This window comes from Protopterus annectens, chromosome 5.part0 (assembly GCF_019279795.1).
Source record: "Protopterus annectens isolate FY-2018-M chromosome 5.part0, PAN1.0, whole genome shotgun sequence".
Lineage (NCBI taxonomy): Eukaryota > Metazoa > Chordata > Ceratodontiformes > Protopteridae > Protopterus > Protopterus annectens.
This window is the reverse complement of record NC_056735.1, coordinates 149203954-149222931: the sequence shown is the minus strand read 5'-3', so window position 1 is coordinate 149222931 and position 18978 is coordinate 149203954. Positions and strand designations below refer to the sequence as shown.

The 18978-nt window shown below is 37.6% G+C and overlaps 1 protein-coding gene across 1 annotated transcript in view; it reads left to right on the top strand.

Moving 5' to 3' along the window:
• The window catches only part of LOC122802518 (lysozyme g-like), a 229263-nt gene that overhangs the window by 40679 nt on the left and 169606 nt on the right, over positions 1–18978 (top strand). The window contains exon 2 of the mRNA XM_044072171.1: positions 14809–14891. Within this exon, the coding sequence (XP_043928106.1) occupies positions 14852–14891 (40 nt within the window). The 5' untranslated portion in view covers positions 14809–14851. The remainder of the gene's footprint in view (positions 1–14808; positions 14892–18978) is intronic.

Sequence of the window (18978 nt, the reverse complement as noted above, 5' to 3'; positions counted from 1 at the left end):
ATATAACAAGAAGGAAGTCCCGTTGCTGTTGCTCAAGTCATTGCTGGTGATCCCGAACACATATCTGAGAAGTTCTTATTCTGCAAGTGCCTAAAGTAAAGTTACAGCTCTTGGCATTCTGCCATATTGGGGGCACATGAGAACCAATAGTAAAGCATCTAGCAGACTGCAGATCCTCTGTAGGGGTAATTCTTGAAGCTTTGCAAAGGCTGTTAGCTTTGCTTAGGGTTATAGAAACCACAAATTGAAAAAATATGGCTTTATATGACAAATTCAAAAGACAATGTATCTAAAACTGTTAAGTGGCTACATTGTATACTCTGCTTTGAACTTATACAGACTGAAATCTCTTATGTAAACCTGTATAGATACCTCAAATGATGTTTTGCACTATTAAGACAAGTGCGTTATGCTGCCCCTTTGACAAACCTTATATCACTGTATTTGTATAGATCTGTTTGAAAGGCCATGTATGACATCTTCTGGAATCTTCAGTAAAGCCATCAAACAAGTAGAATAAATGCAAAAAAACAATAAAGCTGAATACTTAACACATTACCAAAAACATTTTTTGCAGGAGGGCAAGTCTTCCTTCCATCTCTTTGTTAAGCCAAGTATTTGTGACAAAATTCCCAGACTTCATGCTTAGGTAGTCCTCTACTGTCCTAATGTCTTTGCTATGACTAAAATTTAACTAAATCCCAACAACATAAATGAAGAACTCTCATAAAAGAGCATCAGTATTGTAGTAATCCATCCCAAAACTATCTAATTCAGCTTGCACTCAATCACCTCCCTTCAGCAACGCTTAACTTATGTATCACACTCTTTAAAAATAAATTACTACAAAAAAATCTGCATTTAAGCTATCTGCATCCTGTTAGGAAATAATATATTCAACATAGAAAAGATACTGTCTTGGATATCTATAAACATCACCCAGGAAACCATTATGTTATGGATGTAAATATCAGTTGACTAACTATCAACTCATACTCTCTCACAAATGTGAATAATTTATACTTCACCCAAATCATAAATACACCATCTAGGTATGGCCCTTCCTCCAACACAGCTTCATTCTTCAAATGAGCTCTCACATCCAACCCAAGTAAAATATTCTCAGCTGATAACCTTCCAGACTCACTAAGTGACCATCTACCTACCTTCATAAAAATATCTCCATTAAAGAATCATTAGACAATACTGGTTTAGTTTGGTACATAATTTCTCCAAGCTCAATAAAGACAACTTCTTAGCCAACCTAAAACATTGTACTTGGAACTTATTAAAACACTGCCACCAGATGATGTTGTTGTATATTTCAGTAACACCTTTCTCTATATATTAAACCAACATGCATCCATCAGACACAAGAGGGTTAAATTCAGTATTGCTCACTCAGTATCTATTGCCAATAAACAACTTATTAGAGAAAGGAACAAGGCCCAGTATATATGGCTGTAAAGTAGAAACCTCCTAGACCTTCATCAGTTAAGTCTGAACATGTCTTACTATACCAATCTCTAAAATTCATAGCAAAATAATCCAAAATTATTCTGGTTAACTACAAATGATCTTCTGAACCCTTGTCATCCCTCTCAGTTATCACCCACCCTGCAAAACCTGATAGACTCCATTGCCAGTCAATTCAGCTCCCTGCATAACTTCGATATTTTCAAGCATAAAAAACTGCTACATAAACCCAGACCTACTGCTCTTGATGACAATAACCTTCCTCAAACTAGCTGCTGACCCACTGGCATACTGTCTCCATCTTAGCTCATGCAGTCCTGAATAGCATGAGGTTAATTAGTGCCCTTGCTTTCTGAGGTCTTCCAAGCCAGGAAATCATTTGCTTCTCGGGGTCTTCCAAGCCAAGGTCTTCCAAGCCAGGAAATCATTTGCTTCCTGAAGCCATGCAAGCCAGGAAATCACTTGCTCCCCAAGGCCTTCCAAACCAGGAAATCACTTGCTTCTTGAGGTCTTCCAATCCAGGAAATCATTTGCTTCCTGAAAGCATTCCTCCAAACTCCATCATTGAAAGTACATGTTACAGCATTTCCATTATCAGACAAATGGCAGGGGTTACAAAAAATGTAAAATGTAAAAGGTTTTGGTCGACAGTAGGCTACACACCAGTGTTAACATAAAATGTCTGATTGCAGATGTTTATTTTATATTGCAGTTTTAAGAAATAAACTGTATTTTATAAGTAACAAAAATCACTGGTGCTATAGGCTAGCAAACTGTTATACCTCTGTGTAAATGTGCAACTAGATCCAAGATTTCAATGGGATGATTGCTAAACTGCTGGAGAGTTTTTCAATGATATATAACTAGAGGAAAGAACATACCTCTGTTTCTGATATTGTAGAATCAATGCAAAGCATGCAGCTAAGAATTTCACAGTGTTTCAAAACAAATATTACTCGACAAAGCTATTTGTGTTAGATGGCAGATATCAGCAGAAACGTTGTGTGCCTTAAAGATTTGCATAAGATGACACAATTTGTTCACCTGTAGGTCACATGGCATTTTTGAAATTAGTGCAGTTATGAAATATATTTCTAATACCTCATAACTGATAGTCATAACTGATTTACAAAAAAATATATATCTCAGAACATCTTTACACAACCCACCATGTTTTAATGTTATATTTTTACTAATATCAAGTGCTTACATATACTATCACTAAGATGACATTATTACGCTCCATGTTTGCAATATTGATGTAAGTCTTCAGCTCTGATTTTTACAGTTGCTTCCTTTCTGATTGTTATTTTCAGTGCTGTTTCACACTGCTGACCTAGTCCCACCTTTATAGAGACTGCCGAAAACTCTCTAATTTTAATGTAGTCCAATTCAACTCTATTCTATTCATCATTGACTGGTCCATCCTTAAACAAGTCCCTCTCAATGACTCAGTTACTAGGTTCAGTAGCATCTTCCTGAATACCCTGAACTCCCTTGCTCACTCTAGGAAGGTTAAAATAAAACCCAATTATGCTCCCTAGCTCTCAAAAGAAACTAAGTCCCTTATGCTAAAAAGAGAGAGACCTTGGAAAGCCTGGATCAAAACAAAGGAATTACCTCTGCTACATAATTATACACACCAAGCCTGGATCAAACAAAGGAATTACCTCTGTTACATAATTATAGACACCTCAGAAATCTTACAAAAAAACAAACCAATAATGACAAAAAGTCTTTTTATAACTCTGCCCAATTCAATAACAAATGAATGCAACACTCACAAGTTCTGGTATACTATTAACAACATTCTCTCTCCAGGCTGCCCCTCAACTCCCTGCCCCTACCCAAATACATCTCCTCTGGAAACTGCTACTCTTCTCAATAAACACTTTATTGAAACCATTCAAACACTCAAACCTTCCAACTGTACCACAACTTCTCTGTCTACCCCTCTCAATCCTTCTAACAAACAACTATTCTCTTTACATCCTGTTCCTACTTCCTACATCACATCTCTTCTTCACAAACTCAAACTCTGCTCTCCCTCCACTGACAATCTACCTCCTACCTTCCTCAGACTTGCTGCTGACTCCATTACCTATCCAGTATCTATACTAATCAATTGATCTATTCAGGAATCCAGCGTCCCTACCCTATGGAAAATCTTTTTCATTATTCCCCTGCATAAAGGTGGAAAATCTACAGACCCATCTAACTACCGACCTGTAGCTATTCTATCTTCCCTCTCTAAGATTCTCGAAAAATGTATCCACTCACAGCTACTCAACTACCTCCTCCAGCATAACCTCCTTACTCCCACACAGCATGGTTTCCGTCTCAACCACAGCACAACTACTGCCCTCTTATCCTTTACACATAATATTGCCAAGGTCCTAGAAAATAACAAACTCATATCATGTCTCTTCCTTGAACTTTCTAAAGCCTTTGATACAGTCTCCCATCCCCTACTGCTATCTAAACTTGTAGACCTCAATCTGTCTTCTTCCTCTCTTGCCCGGTTCTCCAGTTACTTATCCTGCAGGCAGCAATCTGTTAAATGGCTCTCTTCCACTTCTCCATTCATACCTGTCCCAACCGGGGTACACAAGGTTCCATTCTGGGTGCCCTCCTATTTAATGTCTTTACTAATGATCTCTATACTTCTTGTAAACAATCCTCCATCATCCAATATGCAGATGACTCAATTCTCATCTCCATCTCAGACAATATCTCCAATCTCCAGACTTACTCAGCAGGCCTTCATATCCACTGAACAGTGGTTGTCCAGGAATCTACTCATTCTCAACCCTAAAAAGACCAACCTTTTATTATATTTCCCCCGATCTATCTCTCACCTCAAATCCACCTTTACTATTACTTCCTCTAATAACACTGTTATCCAACCTGAAGCTCACACTAAACTCCTTGGGGTCATCATAGATGATGAACTCAAAATTCAACTTGCACATCCTCCAAAGCATAAAAAAGACTCACCAGAAACTTGGTTTACTGTATCGCAACAAAAAAGTTCTAAGTACAAATGCCAGACTCTCCCTTGCACAAGCTCTTCTCCTCCCCTCCCTTCTATATGCTGCCCCATTACTCACCAACATTCAAACTACTACTTTAAACAAACTCCAACAAACTTACCATAAGATAGCGAGATTTATCACAAACTCTCCATACAATACACATCACTGCCTTGCTCTAAATACGCTCCACTGGTTAGAATTTTCCCAGCTTCTACTGTTGTCACAACTTCAAATGTTACACTTCAGTCTTTACACACCTTCATCCTGCCCTGCTCTCTCTTCCTTCATCTCTAGCTACACTCCCCCACTGACTCTCCGTACCTCTAATCAGCAACTACTACAAATCTACCAACCCAAAAAAATAGCTGGCAAGCTCCTATATAAACACTCCATCGCCCAAGCCTGGAACAAACTCCCAAGAGACATTTGTTCCATCATTCACCCATCCCACTTTAAAGAAAAACTCAAACTTCATCTACTCAACTCCAAAATATGTCCTTGTCAAGCCCCAACTTAAGCTCCCCACAACTCTACTATATACCTTTTCAGTCCCTCCGCATACAGCTAAGTTCTCCACTATTGTGGATACTTATTAAACTCTACAATCAATACTGTTGGACTTAACTCTTTTTGTAAATATGTAAATATATATTTTGTCTGTAAAAATATTGATACGTATATATCATGTGTTTGCATTTCTGCTTTGTCTCTCTAACGTTCTTGTATAACTGATTTTGTCCATATTTTTGACTCAGATGTTCGATTCTCTGTAAACTGTTTGAGTTTTTTTTGGAGCTTTTCTCCTTGGGTCTCCACTGAAAATGGGCCACAAGCCCAGCTGGACCAACCCAGCTAACAAATGTCAATAAATAAATAAATAAATAAAAAATATCTCACATTTTCAGAACTTTTTGCATACCCTCCTTAATAACTCCAGTTCTATACATCCCATGCGGAACTTTTCACTGTGTGTCTGTAGCAAATCATATCAGCTTGTAGATGACACCTTGCCAAGTTTTAGGTATGAATCTGTATCAGGATTTCAGAAATTAGATTTTGAAAGTACTGACAAATATATTCATTTCTGCAGTGCAGGAAAGATTCCTGTAAAAATGACTACACCCTTATAAAACCCAGGGGAACTATGGCTTCCTGATAAGTATATTCTTGTAGGAAGCATGAATTAATAAACAAATCACTTGAGGAAACTTTTCCCCGTAAATCTGGAAAAATCCATCATCCTTCACTGCATAAAGGTGATGCATCTGCAGAATTCTCTGAATATAGCTCCATAGCTGTTGTCTCTCCCCAGTCCAGATACTTTAGACAGTATCCAAGCTCAGCTTGTCAAGCACCTCTCTGACATCCAGACCCCAGCACAGTACTACCACTACTCATCTCAGCGTTGTCAACCTCGTACATTTTAAAGGACTCTGATAGCTAAGTCTCATCTCTCTTTTTAGATCTAGCCAAAGCTTTTGAGGCCATGGGCCAGATTCCAAAAGAGCTGCAATCAGTGTAAGTCTGCCTGATTCTGAAAGACTTGTTCTCAGTGTAAGTGAAATACTTTAGTGTAAGGCTTATCTATAAACAGGCTTACTGTGGGGACCAGATTCTAAAACACCTGCTGTCAGCCTGCTCTCAGTATAAGTGGTCCCTTACACTGAGAGCAAGTCTTTTGGGGCTACATCTCACAAGAAACTACCATTTAAGCTGTCTTCCCTTAGTCTTGACCAAACCGCCATCTCATCAGCAAATAGAAGCCAGACTATAACGTGGATCAACAAATATTCAGATCTAGATTAGTTTCTGGTGGGGGTTCCATGGAGATCGATCCTCACACCTCTACTGTTCATTCTATTTATACCTCCTACCAAATGCCAAAAAATAAATAAATAAATGAAATTACATAAAATGTTGCTCCTCCCACTTAGATCTCTCAAAAATGCAAAATCCTTCTTTACTATCACGTCATGCAGCAACATAAAACTTGAACTAATCTTTTTATTTATTTAACATTTGTTTACTGGGAATGTCTGACTTGCAACAAAGCCAATTTTCAGCAGAGGCCCTGGGAGAAACACTCTAGATGCAAGTCTTTGTAATGTGGGAGGAAACCCACACAAATGCAGGGGGGACATGCAGACTCCACACAGAAGAAACTCCAGCCGAGAATCGAACTGGAGAACCTCTTGATGTGAGGAAACAATGCTACTGCGGCACCACTGAGCCATCCATAATCTCGCACACACAATTAGTAGGCATTGGCATAGTTAAATACTTTTTTCCAGCATTTTAAAATTTGACCAAAACATGCAGTTAGCTATAAGAAATAGCAAAAACTTTGCCTGCTGTACAAAAGCAAACACTTTCTCCTCAACAATGCCAAGAAAACAATAGCCTCAAGATACCTATTTTGTTCTATTTTTATGCTGCTCCAGTCACCACCAGTCTGCATCATTGTGTCCAATCTAAACTGGAACAATGCTGTGATAAAATAGCCAGGTTTGCTTCAAATCTTAAAGCTGAATCCTACCACTACCTGTCCCACATGGTTGTGTTCCAAAACAAGTCCTGACTAAATAATCCCTTTGTATCTCACTCCCCCCACCACAACACAATTAAACCACTTAATACACTGCTACGGTCTTCTTTTCTGCTGTCTTTTCAAAAATGTCTCTGATCCCAAGATGTGTTAAATTTTCATGTGTACAGCAAAAGGTAATGTATTCTGTCCAAAATTTGCTATGCAAGTTTTGCTATAGTTATTCTTCTGCTTATACCATGTATCTATGATTTACTTCTTTATATATTTTTTTTGGAATGTAAACTTTTCTTAAGTTATCGTTGTTAGTTTTGGAGCTTTTCTCCTCAGGTTTCCAATGAAAAGGGGTTATCCATGCCCCAACAAACTTACCTGGTCAAAAAATAAATAAACATAATAACTAAATAAATAAGCAAGAAAACAAGCCAACTGGTTCACATGTAAAAATAACCTTATGGACTATAATAAGTGTGGGGGGAGATGCATCATCATATGTCAGGCAGTTTATAATCACCTGGGTCCCTAATGATTGTGATACTGATAATTTTCTGCCACCTCACCAACAAAAAACACGCTTTAAAAAGTTTAGCATTAAAAATTATACTGATTCAAAATTACTACCATTGCATTTGAGCTAGAGGACTACTAACTCTATTAATTCTGAGGTCACAACCATGCCATGTAGTATTCCCCAAAGCACATTTCAATGACTCTGCACATGTAGACAGCAGTATATGTATTGTGATTCTGGCTGGTACATACATCACCTACTCAATCATTAAATGCCTGTAGCTACTGATCCCTTCCCCTCCCTTCATGAGAAGAGAATGGTTGAAGTGAATATCATCAGCTCTAGCCAAACCGTGCACTTTTGTGGCCAGCTAGGGTAAAGGTGTGGCTGCATGAAATCTCAGAGCACACCTTCATCTATCATGTGACACTGTGGCTGAATATATAAAGATTCTGTCTCACATCACCACGGACCAGGGTTCAGCCATAACATTTGGTTTTCACTGTGTGAAGCTTGCAAGTTATCCCCATGCCCAGGCTTTTTTTTTTTCTGAAGGCTTTTTGTCACATCTCAAAACCATACATTCTGACAAGCTTTGCTAAAAAGTTCATGCATATTATAGTCAACTGCATACATTGTATTTAACCCTGTGTGTAGCCTGTATCATGGCACAGAAAGATGCTTGGTAAATCAGTTGACTTACTTGGATAAGAAATGAATAGCTAAAAAATAACTTCAACTGGCAGTTAACCACACAGGTGGCAGAAGGCTATAGTGACCAGGCGGAAATTTTAGTTACAAAAACTTACTACCCAAAATGGTGGTGCAGCACAACTGATATTGCATTGGAAGGAACCCATGTACGGCGGAGAGTAGGGCCCATAGCCTACCATGTAAGAATATTCATACCATCATAAAGAGCATTGGAAGTTATGGTGATTTAAGGTTTTAGATTTCCAGCATAAGATACAGTGGTGTGTTATCTTTTAGTTACTCTGGTTGTTTTTTGCAGTGTTTGCACATTCATGATCAAGGTTTATATTTATTCTACACAAACAGGTTATTAACAGTAACGTCAAATTCAAGCAGACAAACATTAACATTCATACATCTAAATTCAGAACATTAAATTTACTTCTTAGTAATATTGCAATCAATTGATTTCCTGTCTGGGTCTGGAGTTTACCTTATCCCACTGCATAACTCAATAAATGTGAAAACAGTAACTAAAATCAAAGACAAAATCTTATGCCCACAAACTCACAGCAGAGCAAACCTTGTGTTCATCTCCTTTTAATTCCAAAAATTAGGTAGAGAAGTACTTTTGTTCTTCCATAAAAAACTTACTCAGATAAAAGTTTTACATCATATTTATATGCTAGTTAATTGCAACTTAATTAGCAATAAAACATGTGAATGCCAAGCCCCCATCCCATTAAAGTATATTTAAAGTTACAAATACAAAATGCAAAATACAATGATGTAGTTTCTTCAAAATTATAACAAATATAAATTCAATATTCAAAACATTTTGCTTGCCACAATCATTAAAACCATTTCTGTTTTGCTGGTGTCAGTAGTGTTTATCTCTCTGATGCTTTTAGTTTCAACAGCCAGTTTATATTCACTTATAGGTTCATAGGTTCATACTAGGCTATCTGCCCTAGGGCACTTATAAGCCTAGCCAGAGTGTGTTTGGCTTTCGCCACCCATTTTAAATTAATTTTGCTATGCCCTTTTTCGAGGTTAGTATACTGTGCCTCTGTCTAACAGTGACACAGAAGTGATACCCGGGGTAAACCTACAATCTCCCATCCACTCATCAAGATTCCTCTTGAAGAGAGTCAATGAGGGACTCTGCCTAACCTGGACTGGGATTTTATTCCAGAGTGAAGGGAGCCTCTGGGTTATGAATCTGTCCCTCCAGCATGTCCTATTTATTTCAGTGCTGAGGTTCAAGTCTCTCAAGCGCATAGCTTGATGGGATTTGGATTTTCTGAGGTGCAGCATGTCCATTAATTCCGGGTTAGACATGGCTTTATACGTCAGGCACAGATCGCCTCTGTGCAGGCGGTATGCCACTGAGTAGAGCTGGAGTTTCTTTAACCTGGCAGCATATGGCATCTGTTTGAGCCCTTTGATCATCTTGGTGAGGTACTTTTGGGGTCTTTCCAGTTGCTGCAGGTGTCTGGTAAGGTACATCCCAAAAGGGGCATTGTACTCAATTATGGGCCTGATGAGGGATGAGTAAAGAGGCATGATGACCTCCTCTGATCTAGATGTGAATCCCTTCATGATTAGGTGGGCTATATAAAACTTTTTCATTGAGTCCTGGCCAGCTACTCACATTTAGCTTGAGTTGCCAGTATAGTTCACACTTTTCAAAATGTAGAGCCCATGGTCCACCTCTCTCATTCAACAGCATTTGTTCTAAAATCACAAACTTGAAATCATGCCCTGGGTTCTCATAGATATGCTTGAAAAGCAAATTGGAATCTCTTTTCTTCCTTATGTCATACCTATGCTCATATATTCTATCTTTCAATTTCCTTTCCATTTTTCTAATATAGAACCTGGAGCATTGATTAAAAAGTGCACAGTAAACAACCCCACTTTTGTTGCAAGTAAAATTCTGCATTTTACTTAATGTGAGACCCAGACATACAAGGATATACTCACAAAACCTACATTGCCCACGTTTTTTCATTCCACAGTGTTCTTTCTTATGTAGGTTTTCCTTTTAAATATTGTTTTTAAATTAGTACCTTTTCTGTATACCACATTAGGTTTCTCACCCACATTGTCCCTCAGTTGTCTGTCATCCCTTAATAGATATCAGTTTTTTGCCAGAATAAATTTAATAAGCCTAATATCAAAAGTGTAGGTACTGATGAATGCATTCTCAAAATTTTTATTAGTCTTACAGTTAGTGTTGTCCCCCAGTGTATTTGGAATATTAGATAATGGCACTTCTTCTATAGTGTTACTAAAATTGGGATGAAATATTTCCATCCCCGTTTATTGATGACTTCCATCATTAAATTATCGATAAACCTGGTGGGATATCCACACTGTTGAAACATGTGTTTTAGTAGCATGCATTCTTCTCAAAAGTCTTCATCTAAGGTGGTCATTTGGGCAGCTTGAAGGAACTATCCTTTAACAACTGATTTTTTCTGAGTAAGTAGGTGTGAACTTGAAAAGTATAAAAACAGTGTTTGAATATATTTATTTTTCTACATATCTTGGAAAGAAATCTCTCATTGCTCAAATCTTTCATTAACCAGATATCCAAGTATACTATGTATACTTCATGTTGTTCATGGGTAAATTTAAAAAAAAAAACTTGTGCTATGGTTGATGTAATCTAGAAATTTGGGGATGTCATCCCTGTCCCATCCCATAAAATAAATATGTCATCCAGATAGTGTGTGTAGAGTTTACATTGAGCCATAAAATTTGGAATTGAACAAATAGTTCTTCTCCTACTGGATCATGACAATGTTAACAAATGCTCCTGGACACTCTGAGCCCATGGCTACCTTCTACATTGCAAATACAGTTCTTTCTCAAACTTGATGAAATTGTTTTTTAAAACTGTTTCCATTAGGTTTTCATAGACATTGATATAATCCTGGGTTATATCATTCAAAAATAAAAATTCTGGAAACCATTCTAACCCTAGTTGGTAAGATATTACAGTGTATAAATCTTTAACGTCGATTGTGATGAAAATGTATGAGCTTATTATGGTATTTTATTGATATTATGTAGGAATTCCCAGGAATCATGACAGATGTGTCTTCTTTAAATATCAAGTTTTTTACTTTTCATCTATAAATTTTGCAAATTGATGGGTAATTGAACCCCATGCATCTACAGTTGGGCACATTGGGACCTGTTTGATACTTTTATGGATTTTGGGGACTCCAAAAAGTGAGGGGGGATCATGGGGTTTATTACACTTAGAAAATTGTACTCATCGATGGTTACTTGTTTCTCAATGAACAAATCATCCAAATTATTCTTAATCATCCTGTAAGCTACATTAAGCTTGTTTATAGAAACTTTTTGGTAAGTATCCATTGTTAAAATTTCTTTCATCTTGTTAGAGTAATCACTGTTGTTCATAACAACAAAAGCACCTCCCTTATTGGGCTTCATGATCCTGATGTCTGAATTGTTTTTTAAAACACCTAGCCTTTTAATCTCAATATTTGATATGTTATGATCTACCTTAGGCATTTTACATAAAGCATTACGGATATCCAGTTCACATATTTTTTCAAAAATTTGAATGACAGGATTTAAGGATGGATTAAATGCATTAGATACCCTAAAAGTTTTCATTACATGTGGTACATTTTGAAATAAAACATTTAAATTCAGTTTTCTTACGTACTATTTTTAGTCCATCAAGATGTATGCTAAATCAGCATGTTGACTAGGGACAGAAGTTAACCCTCTCAAAAATAAATCTTTACAATATACATCAATGTTGCAAGAAGAAAAATTGTACACTTAAAAATCACCATTATTGTTTTCAATAATAGTGCATGAAGGCAGTTTGAAATCAGGATTGCCACTAATCCAGTTCACTGCAAATTCAGATTTCCTTGTATACAATTCTTGCCTCTGAAACTCAATCTCTGTGCTCTTTATCCTTCCTATTGTGGGGGCTTAGTGGAATTCTGGAACTGCCATTGGTTCGGGGGCCTGGTGGAATTTTGGAACTACCATTGGTTGGTTTGATTCTGACTTAAATCTCTGATCTGATCGGATGTCCTCAGTGGCAGAAATACCTCTTGGTCAAAAAAATCGATAGGCTGATTAGTACAGATATACTCAGGCTGGTCATCTCCTTCGTTGCTGTTCAACTCAAATACTTGATTATTTGCATCATTGAGCCTAGTACTCCATGTCTGGGAACCCGGAGGAATGGGGTATGCTTTTTTGTTAGTGTAATATTTTCTGTCCCATTCTAATGATTCAATCATCTGGTTTGGTATGTCCTGAACCTGTTCATCAATGGTTTTAAAGACACAGATGTGCTCAAATCTATGACCCTTGTATTGTAAATTGTGAATTATTAAATTATCCAACTTGCTGATGTCACTGATAAGTTCTTCAATGATTTTAGTGTTGCATTTCACTATTAGGTCCACATATTCACACCCATGCCTGTCAAAGAGTGTGAGTAATTCTTTGTGCAGTGTCGACTCAGGTATAAATCCCGCAGGGTACCACCACAAGCAGAGTCCCTTTGGTACCATGTTCACCTTGATGCACTCAATAAAATAAGCATTATATAGTTAAAGTTTTTAATTTTTAAAAGTTTGTAATCATATTCAGCAAGTTTATCTACAATCATAGAACTTCCAATTGGTTGTCAGTTAAAGTGATGTTAGAAGTCAACCAATCTTTGAATGCTGGGGGACTCTTAGAGTAACTCACAGTAGCACTCTGTACCACATTAGCAAAGATATTACTGCTATTAATGCCATTAGGAAGATAAGTCATACCATTAAATTGGATTTAGTTGATTTGGTAGTCTGTACATACTTCTAGTTTCCCTAACTTGACTCAGCAGTAGTTAGTGTGGTTGTCCATGGGTTCTGACAGTTGTTGAATGAGTAAAGTTAGGTTCCCTACAGACTGTTGCAACTTGTGCAAGTCCACCTTTGGATATAAACTTTGAGAAGCCGGCCCAGCTAGAATTCTGGTGGCCATAACAATAACAAACTCAGTAAACACGAAAACAGTAACTAAAACCAAAGCCAAAAAATGTTATGCCCACAAACTCAAAGCAGAGCAAAGCTCATATTCAACTCATTTTAATTCCAAAAAAAAAGGATAAGCACTTTTATTCTTCCATAAAAACTTCCTGAGATACAAGTTTTAAAAGTCACATCATATTTATAAGCAAGTTACTTACTACTTAATTACCAATAAAACATGGGACCATCAATCTCCTATCCCATTAAATCATATTTAAAGTTACAACTGCAAAATACAATGATGTAGTTTCTTAAATATTATAATAAATATAAATTCAATATTCAAAACATTTTATTTGCCACAGTCATTAAAACCAGGAGTTGGACACAAGCTTTGCTCTGCTTTGAGTTTGTGGGCATAAATTTTTTTGGCTTTATCCTACTGCATGCTGCGAAAGTCTGTAGCTCTCTAGAAACCTGAACTGGATACAGCAGGTTTTGAAATGAATGAATGAATGAATGAGTGCATGAGTGGATAAATACATTTATTAGGTATATTATTTGAACAAGTAGACCCCCTAGGCCCTCACGCTCTTTTTTTAAAAGGCTACATTACATGGTATTTATTTTGAATTAGGGAATTGTAAATGATAAGCAGTTAACATGCAAATACTCTGACTGCCATTCATTTCAAAACTTGCAATAACTGTGACATTCAACATAAAATTAAATATTAATGATGAAGCCGAGTTTATCAGTAGCAGACCTAAAAGTATTGAAGCAAAAAGCCAAAATTAATGCCGTGCACAAACGTCACAGAGACTTTCATAATGTGCAACATTGTACAAATTAAGTAAGTAGTAATTTGTGTTGTAACGCTTTGAAACAGTCCTCAGTAAGAAGTGGGGCATATTGGTAGATGGAGAAAGGTATGAAGAGGCTGGAATGAGAATGTGTATATGGGCAGGTAAGAGGGGGAAAGGTCTGAAAAACATAGCTAAGTGATATAAGTATTATTGCAAATTTTTATTAGCATTTTCTTTCTCCAATGTACTGCCAGATTATTAATCTTATGTACATATTCCTCACTAGTGACACCCCATGAAGCCGTCATTCTCTGATAATATATATGGAATCCTGGAGAAAGTCTGTGACCTCAAACTATGGAAAGGAGAGAAGGGAGATGTGGCTTTATGTGTGTTTATCTGTTCCTGTCCCAAGAACAGAGAGGTTACATGTTTTCTGAGTTTCATTTAGAAGATGGAATGTTATCTGCCCATCTTATGGGAAGAACAACATCTAATCTCCTCAGTCCCCACAGTGCTTACTTCCTCCTCCTCCTGAGGAAGGGGTGGTGTAATACTCTATTCATTCCTACACCCACCCCCCAACCATGGCTCACTATGGCACAAGGTTGTTAGTAAACAGCAGCTCACTGGCATTGCATGTGATACATCACTTCCATACTATTATGCATGTAACACACACTTTTTTGTGAGTAAAGTAATATTGTTTTCTTAACAGCTTCCCTGGATTAAACGTAAAAGCAGCTGGTACCTCTCAAACGATGCTGGCACTCATACTCATCTGCCTTGCTGCTTCCAATGGTAAGTCTGTTTTTTTCTTGCTGTGCATTGTTATGTATCTTTCAAGGACATCTTTTTATATAAAAATAGCTACATCTCCACATATTTGAAGACAATTTACTTACCAAACAAGGTATCTATACCAGAATCGAAGTCCCTTAATCTCTGAAAGACTACCAGAAACCTGTTGGAGTAGCTTTCAATTTTTCCTGTAAAAATAACTCACCCATTGATACACCCAACCACATATAGCTATTCACACTTTCACACTGCTTAGAAAGAAGCACACACATTGTTGTATGAAAATAATCTGGCTATATACTGTCACAAAGTTTTCTATTGTGTCTTTTTAAGAATACTGCATGTTGAATGATTTGATGACAGAAGTGACAGAAAAAAAACATGCTTTGCTGTTTAAATCTGCATACTAGATCACACATGTGGACTTCAAAGCAGCATTAAGCCACAATGTTTTAACTCCCTCATTTGTTGGGTATGCAGTTTCTGGATCCTTCTGCTAGAAGTCTCTTCCATTTTGCAGGGAGTGAGGTTTTTATTAGTATGGATCCTATTGTCAAGGTTCTACCCTCCTTATAAGTAAATAAATTCATAGGTTCTTACTGGGCTATTGATCCTAGACGATTTTTGGAATCCTAGCTGTAAATTCTCTTGAAGTTCCATGATGATCTTTGGAATCCTATTTGTAAATTCTCATGAAATTCCTAGATGACCTTTGGAATCCTAGCTGTAAATTCTCATGAAGTTTATTAACCTTGCAATTTCAATATGAAGTAACCCAGAGCAGTGGAACATTTACATGTTACCACTTTTCATAAGGGTCAAGGGTGCTTCTCTAAGGATGAATTTTCAGTTTCGCATTCATTTATCCACATTCAATTGAATAAAGTAAGAAAAGTATTTTGTTTTATGTGAAGATGAAGATGATTCCAAAGGAGAGGAATTCCCTATTATACATATCTATCTCTCAAACACATCCTATTTATGTTGCAGCAGAGAATAAGATCTCATGAGTGGGTTTACACCACCACTGGATTTATGGATGTACAGTAGGTCTGCGAGAACAAAATCTGTCAAGGCTCTATATGTAAGGTCACCTCTCAGTTGACAGTGTGATACCAGGAATAGGGACAAGGTTTTGAGATGATTAGTGTAGTTTTTATGATTTACAACTTTGATTTTCTAGGTGAGAAATTGCTGTTGGCATTAAAGTTGTGTCAAGTGTTTAGACAGGTACCTGGTGAAGGGGGCATTATACTCAATGATTGGCCTAATAAGTGCTGAATATAGTGACATGATCACATCCATGTACCTGGACACCATACGTTTACTAACAAACTGAACAATGAAAAAGGGTTTTCTTACAATAGTACATGCATAACGATCAAAGGACAGATCACTGGCTACATAGGTTCCCAGGTTAACTACTGGTTCACTTCTCAGGAGTGTGTTATTAATGTGATAGTTGCATGGGGCGTCATGCTTGCTGATGGATAGTATTATATATATTTTGGCATTGAGTTTTACAACATGATTTTGACATGGAATATTTGTTTGGGTAAGGCCCTTTTGGAGGATCTTGGTGTCATCTGGAGAGGTAATAATTACATCTTGTCTGAAGTTATCAGCAAACATGGTCTCCCATGTCCTTAACACAGACTTTAATCTCATAGAAGTAAATGCCAGAGGATTGGCCAGAGGACTGACCCTTGGAGTACACCTCAGGTAAAAGCTCTTTTGGAGAAGATAGAGCCACCCACCTTAATTTCCTGGAATCTAGTTGTGAGCCAGTTTGCTATCCACTAAGTTATGTAGGGATTGGCATTTACCTGGGAGAGTTTATTAAAAATACTTGAGAGTGGAATGGTATTAAATGCCGTGGTGAGTACTAGATATGCAGTGTGTACTGATTTTCCTTCATCCTTTTCTTCAGTAAGTGAAGGAGTCAACTAGGTTGACTAGGCAGGATCAGCCCTGGACAAAACTAAAGTGGCTAGAGTCAAAGGTTTGTTGGTAACCTATATCCTTGTTTACTAGTTCCTTAATGATCCATTTCCAAGACATACAGAAGACACTCGTAAGACTCATGGAGGTATAACTTTCTGTGTTAGTTAGTGCCCTGTACTTATGCAGATGGATGACTGTTGTATTCCATTCACCCAGCAAATAGCCAGTTTCAAGGCTGATACTGAATCTTTTCTGTAGGGAGGGTTGGCATATTATGCTTCAGGCTTTCCAGTAGCCATTTTGGTATGTTACCTGCCCCATAGAAGCTGTGGTTTTGGCCTTGGATAGTGCCTTGAGGGCTTGTTCTTGGGAGATTGGGGGTGCTTAGATTCAGGTATGTGATCTGGGAATGATGAGGGGGGAGAAGGAGGTGAAGTTTCAGCTAATGTTATCCATCAGCAGATTGGCTTTGTCCTCAGTGTCTGAGTAGGTGATATCATATACTATTAGATCTACACAGTACACAGTTTGTGGCTATCTTTTGTTTAGGTGGTCATTTTTACCTCATTGTGGCTTTACTTGTTTGAGCAGGGTCTAGATTTCCTTGTTTAATTTAGGAAGAGAGTTTTTGGCTTCTTGAGAGTTAGGTTTATTTTTACATGCATTTAATTTTTCCTTTTACTATAGAACCTGTTTATATTAAGGTTCCACCATAGGTGATTATTATTGAATTTGGCATTGTGTTTATTTCTAAAGGAAACAGATGCATCTGTGTAGCTATTTACATATGTACTGAGTTTGGTGGTAAAGGATTCTGCATAAGCAATGGGGTTGTCAAGATGGTTGGTTTTTTTGAATTTATCCAGAGCATTACTCAGTTTTAGTAACATCCCAAAGACATGCTGGAGGTGGATTGGATACTCCAAATTGGCCCTAGGTGTGAGTGCATGCGTGTGTGTGCCTTCCGTGGAAGGTTAGGCGCCGGGCTGGCAACTCAACACCATAAAAACTCCACTGCCAATCATGAGCGGACAGGTGATCTGCTGTGGTGACCCCTAACTGGGAAAAGCCGAAAGAAAACTCTTTGCTTAGTCTCTGAATACTGAGGCATTGGAGGATGCTTCAGGCTTCAGTCTTATGGTGACTGTGATTGACTTGTGGTTGATTTGACTAGGAAGAAGGTTAAAATTGTAGGCAGCAGAGCTGTCATATATTGGCAAGGACCAAGTCCAAAATTTTATTGCCCATGCTTTGGTTGCAGGCTAACTGGTCCAGAGAGTTTGTACTAAGGAATTCCAGAAATCTCTTTACATACATATTTGAGGGTGCAGAAGTCCCACAGTTTATGAAGGGATAGCTGAAGTTTCCTAGGAGAATGATGTTTGGTTTAATACACATGGACTCTATACTGGTTAATTAGGAGGTATGGGCAGATGGGGAGATAGAGGCCATCAGAAAGTTAGGGGGTGGACAAGTTTTTGGCCTTCTCCTAAGGCAAGACAGCCCTGAAAGTTTGGAGTCCTCAGTAGTTTTTATAATGTCTTTTCCTTGTAAGGAATAGACATTGTTTTTCATAACTAAGTTTCTTTAAATCTGATACTGCAGGTAATTCATTAATTCATTCATTCATTTATTTGCCAATTTCCTGCTTTATCCAAATTACATTTTTTGAGTAGTGAGAGCTTATTATTGGTATACAGTGGATGCTAGGCAGAAAATTAATTGTAGATTGGGTACCATTTTATTACAGGATTTATATACACACACACACACACACACACACACACACACACACACACACACACACACACACACACACACACACACACACACACACACACACACACACACACACACACACACACACACACACAAATACAAGACATGCACACCATTAAGCTAACTGGAAGATTTTTAAGTTACTTATGGTATGTTTTTCAGCATGGAAAGAAACTGGTTCACCCAACAAGAGACTGCACAATCATGGAGAAGGCATGCAGACTATATACAAAAGATACCCTAAATGGGAACCAAATCAAGGAAGCAACTGCTATGATGGAGCAATACTAACTACCACCTCACTGTGCCTTAATGCATTTTAATGTCATTTTATTTACCAGAATTTATTAACTTGTTAAACAGA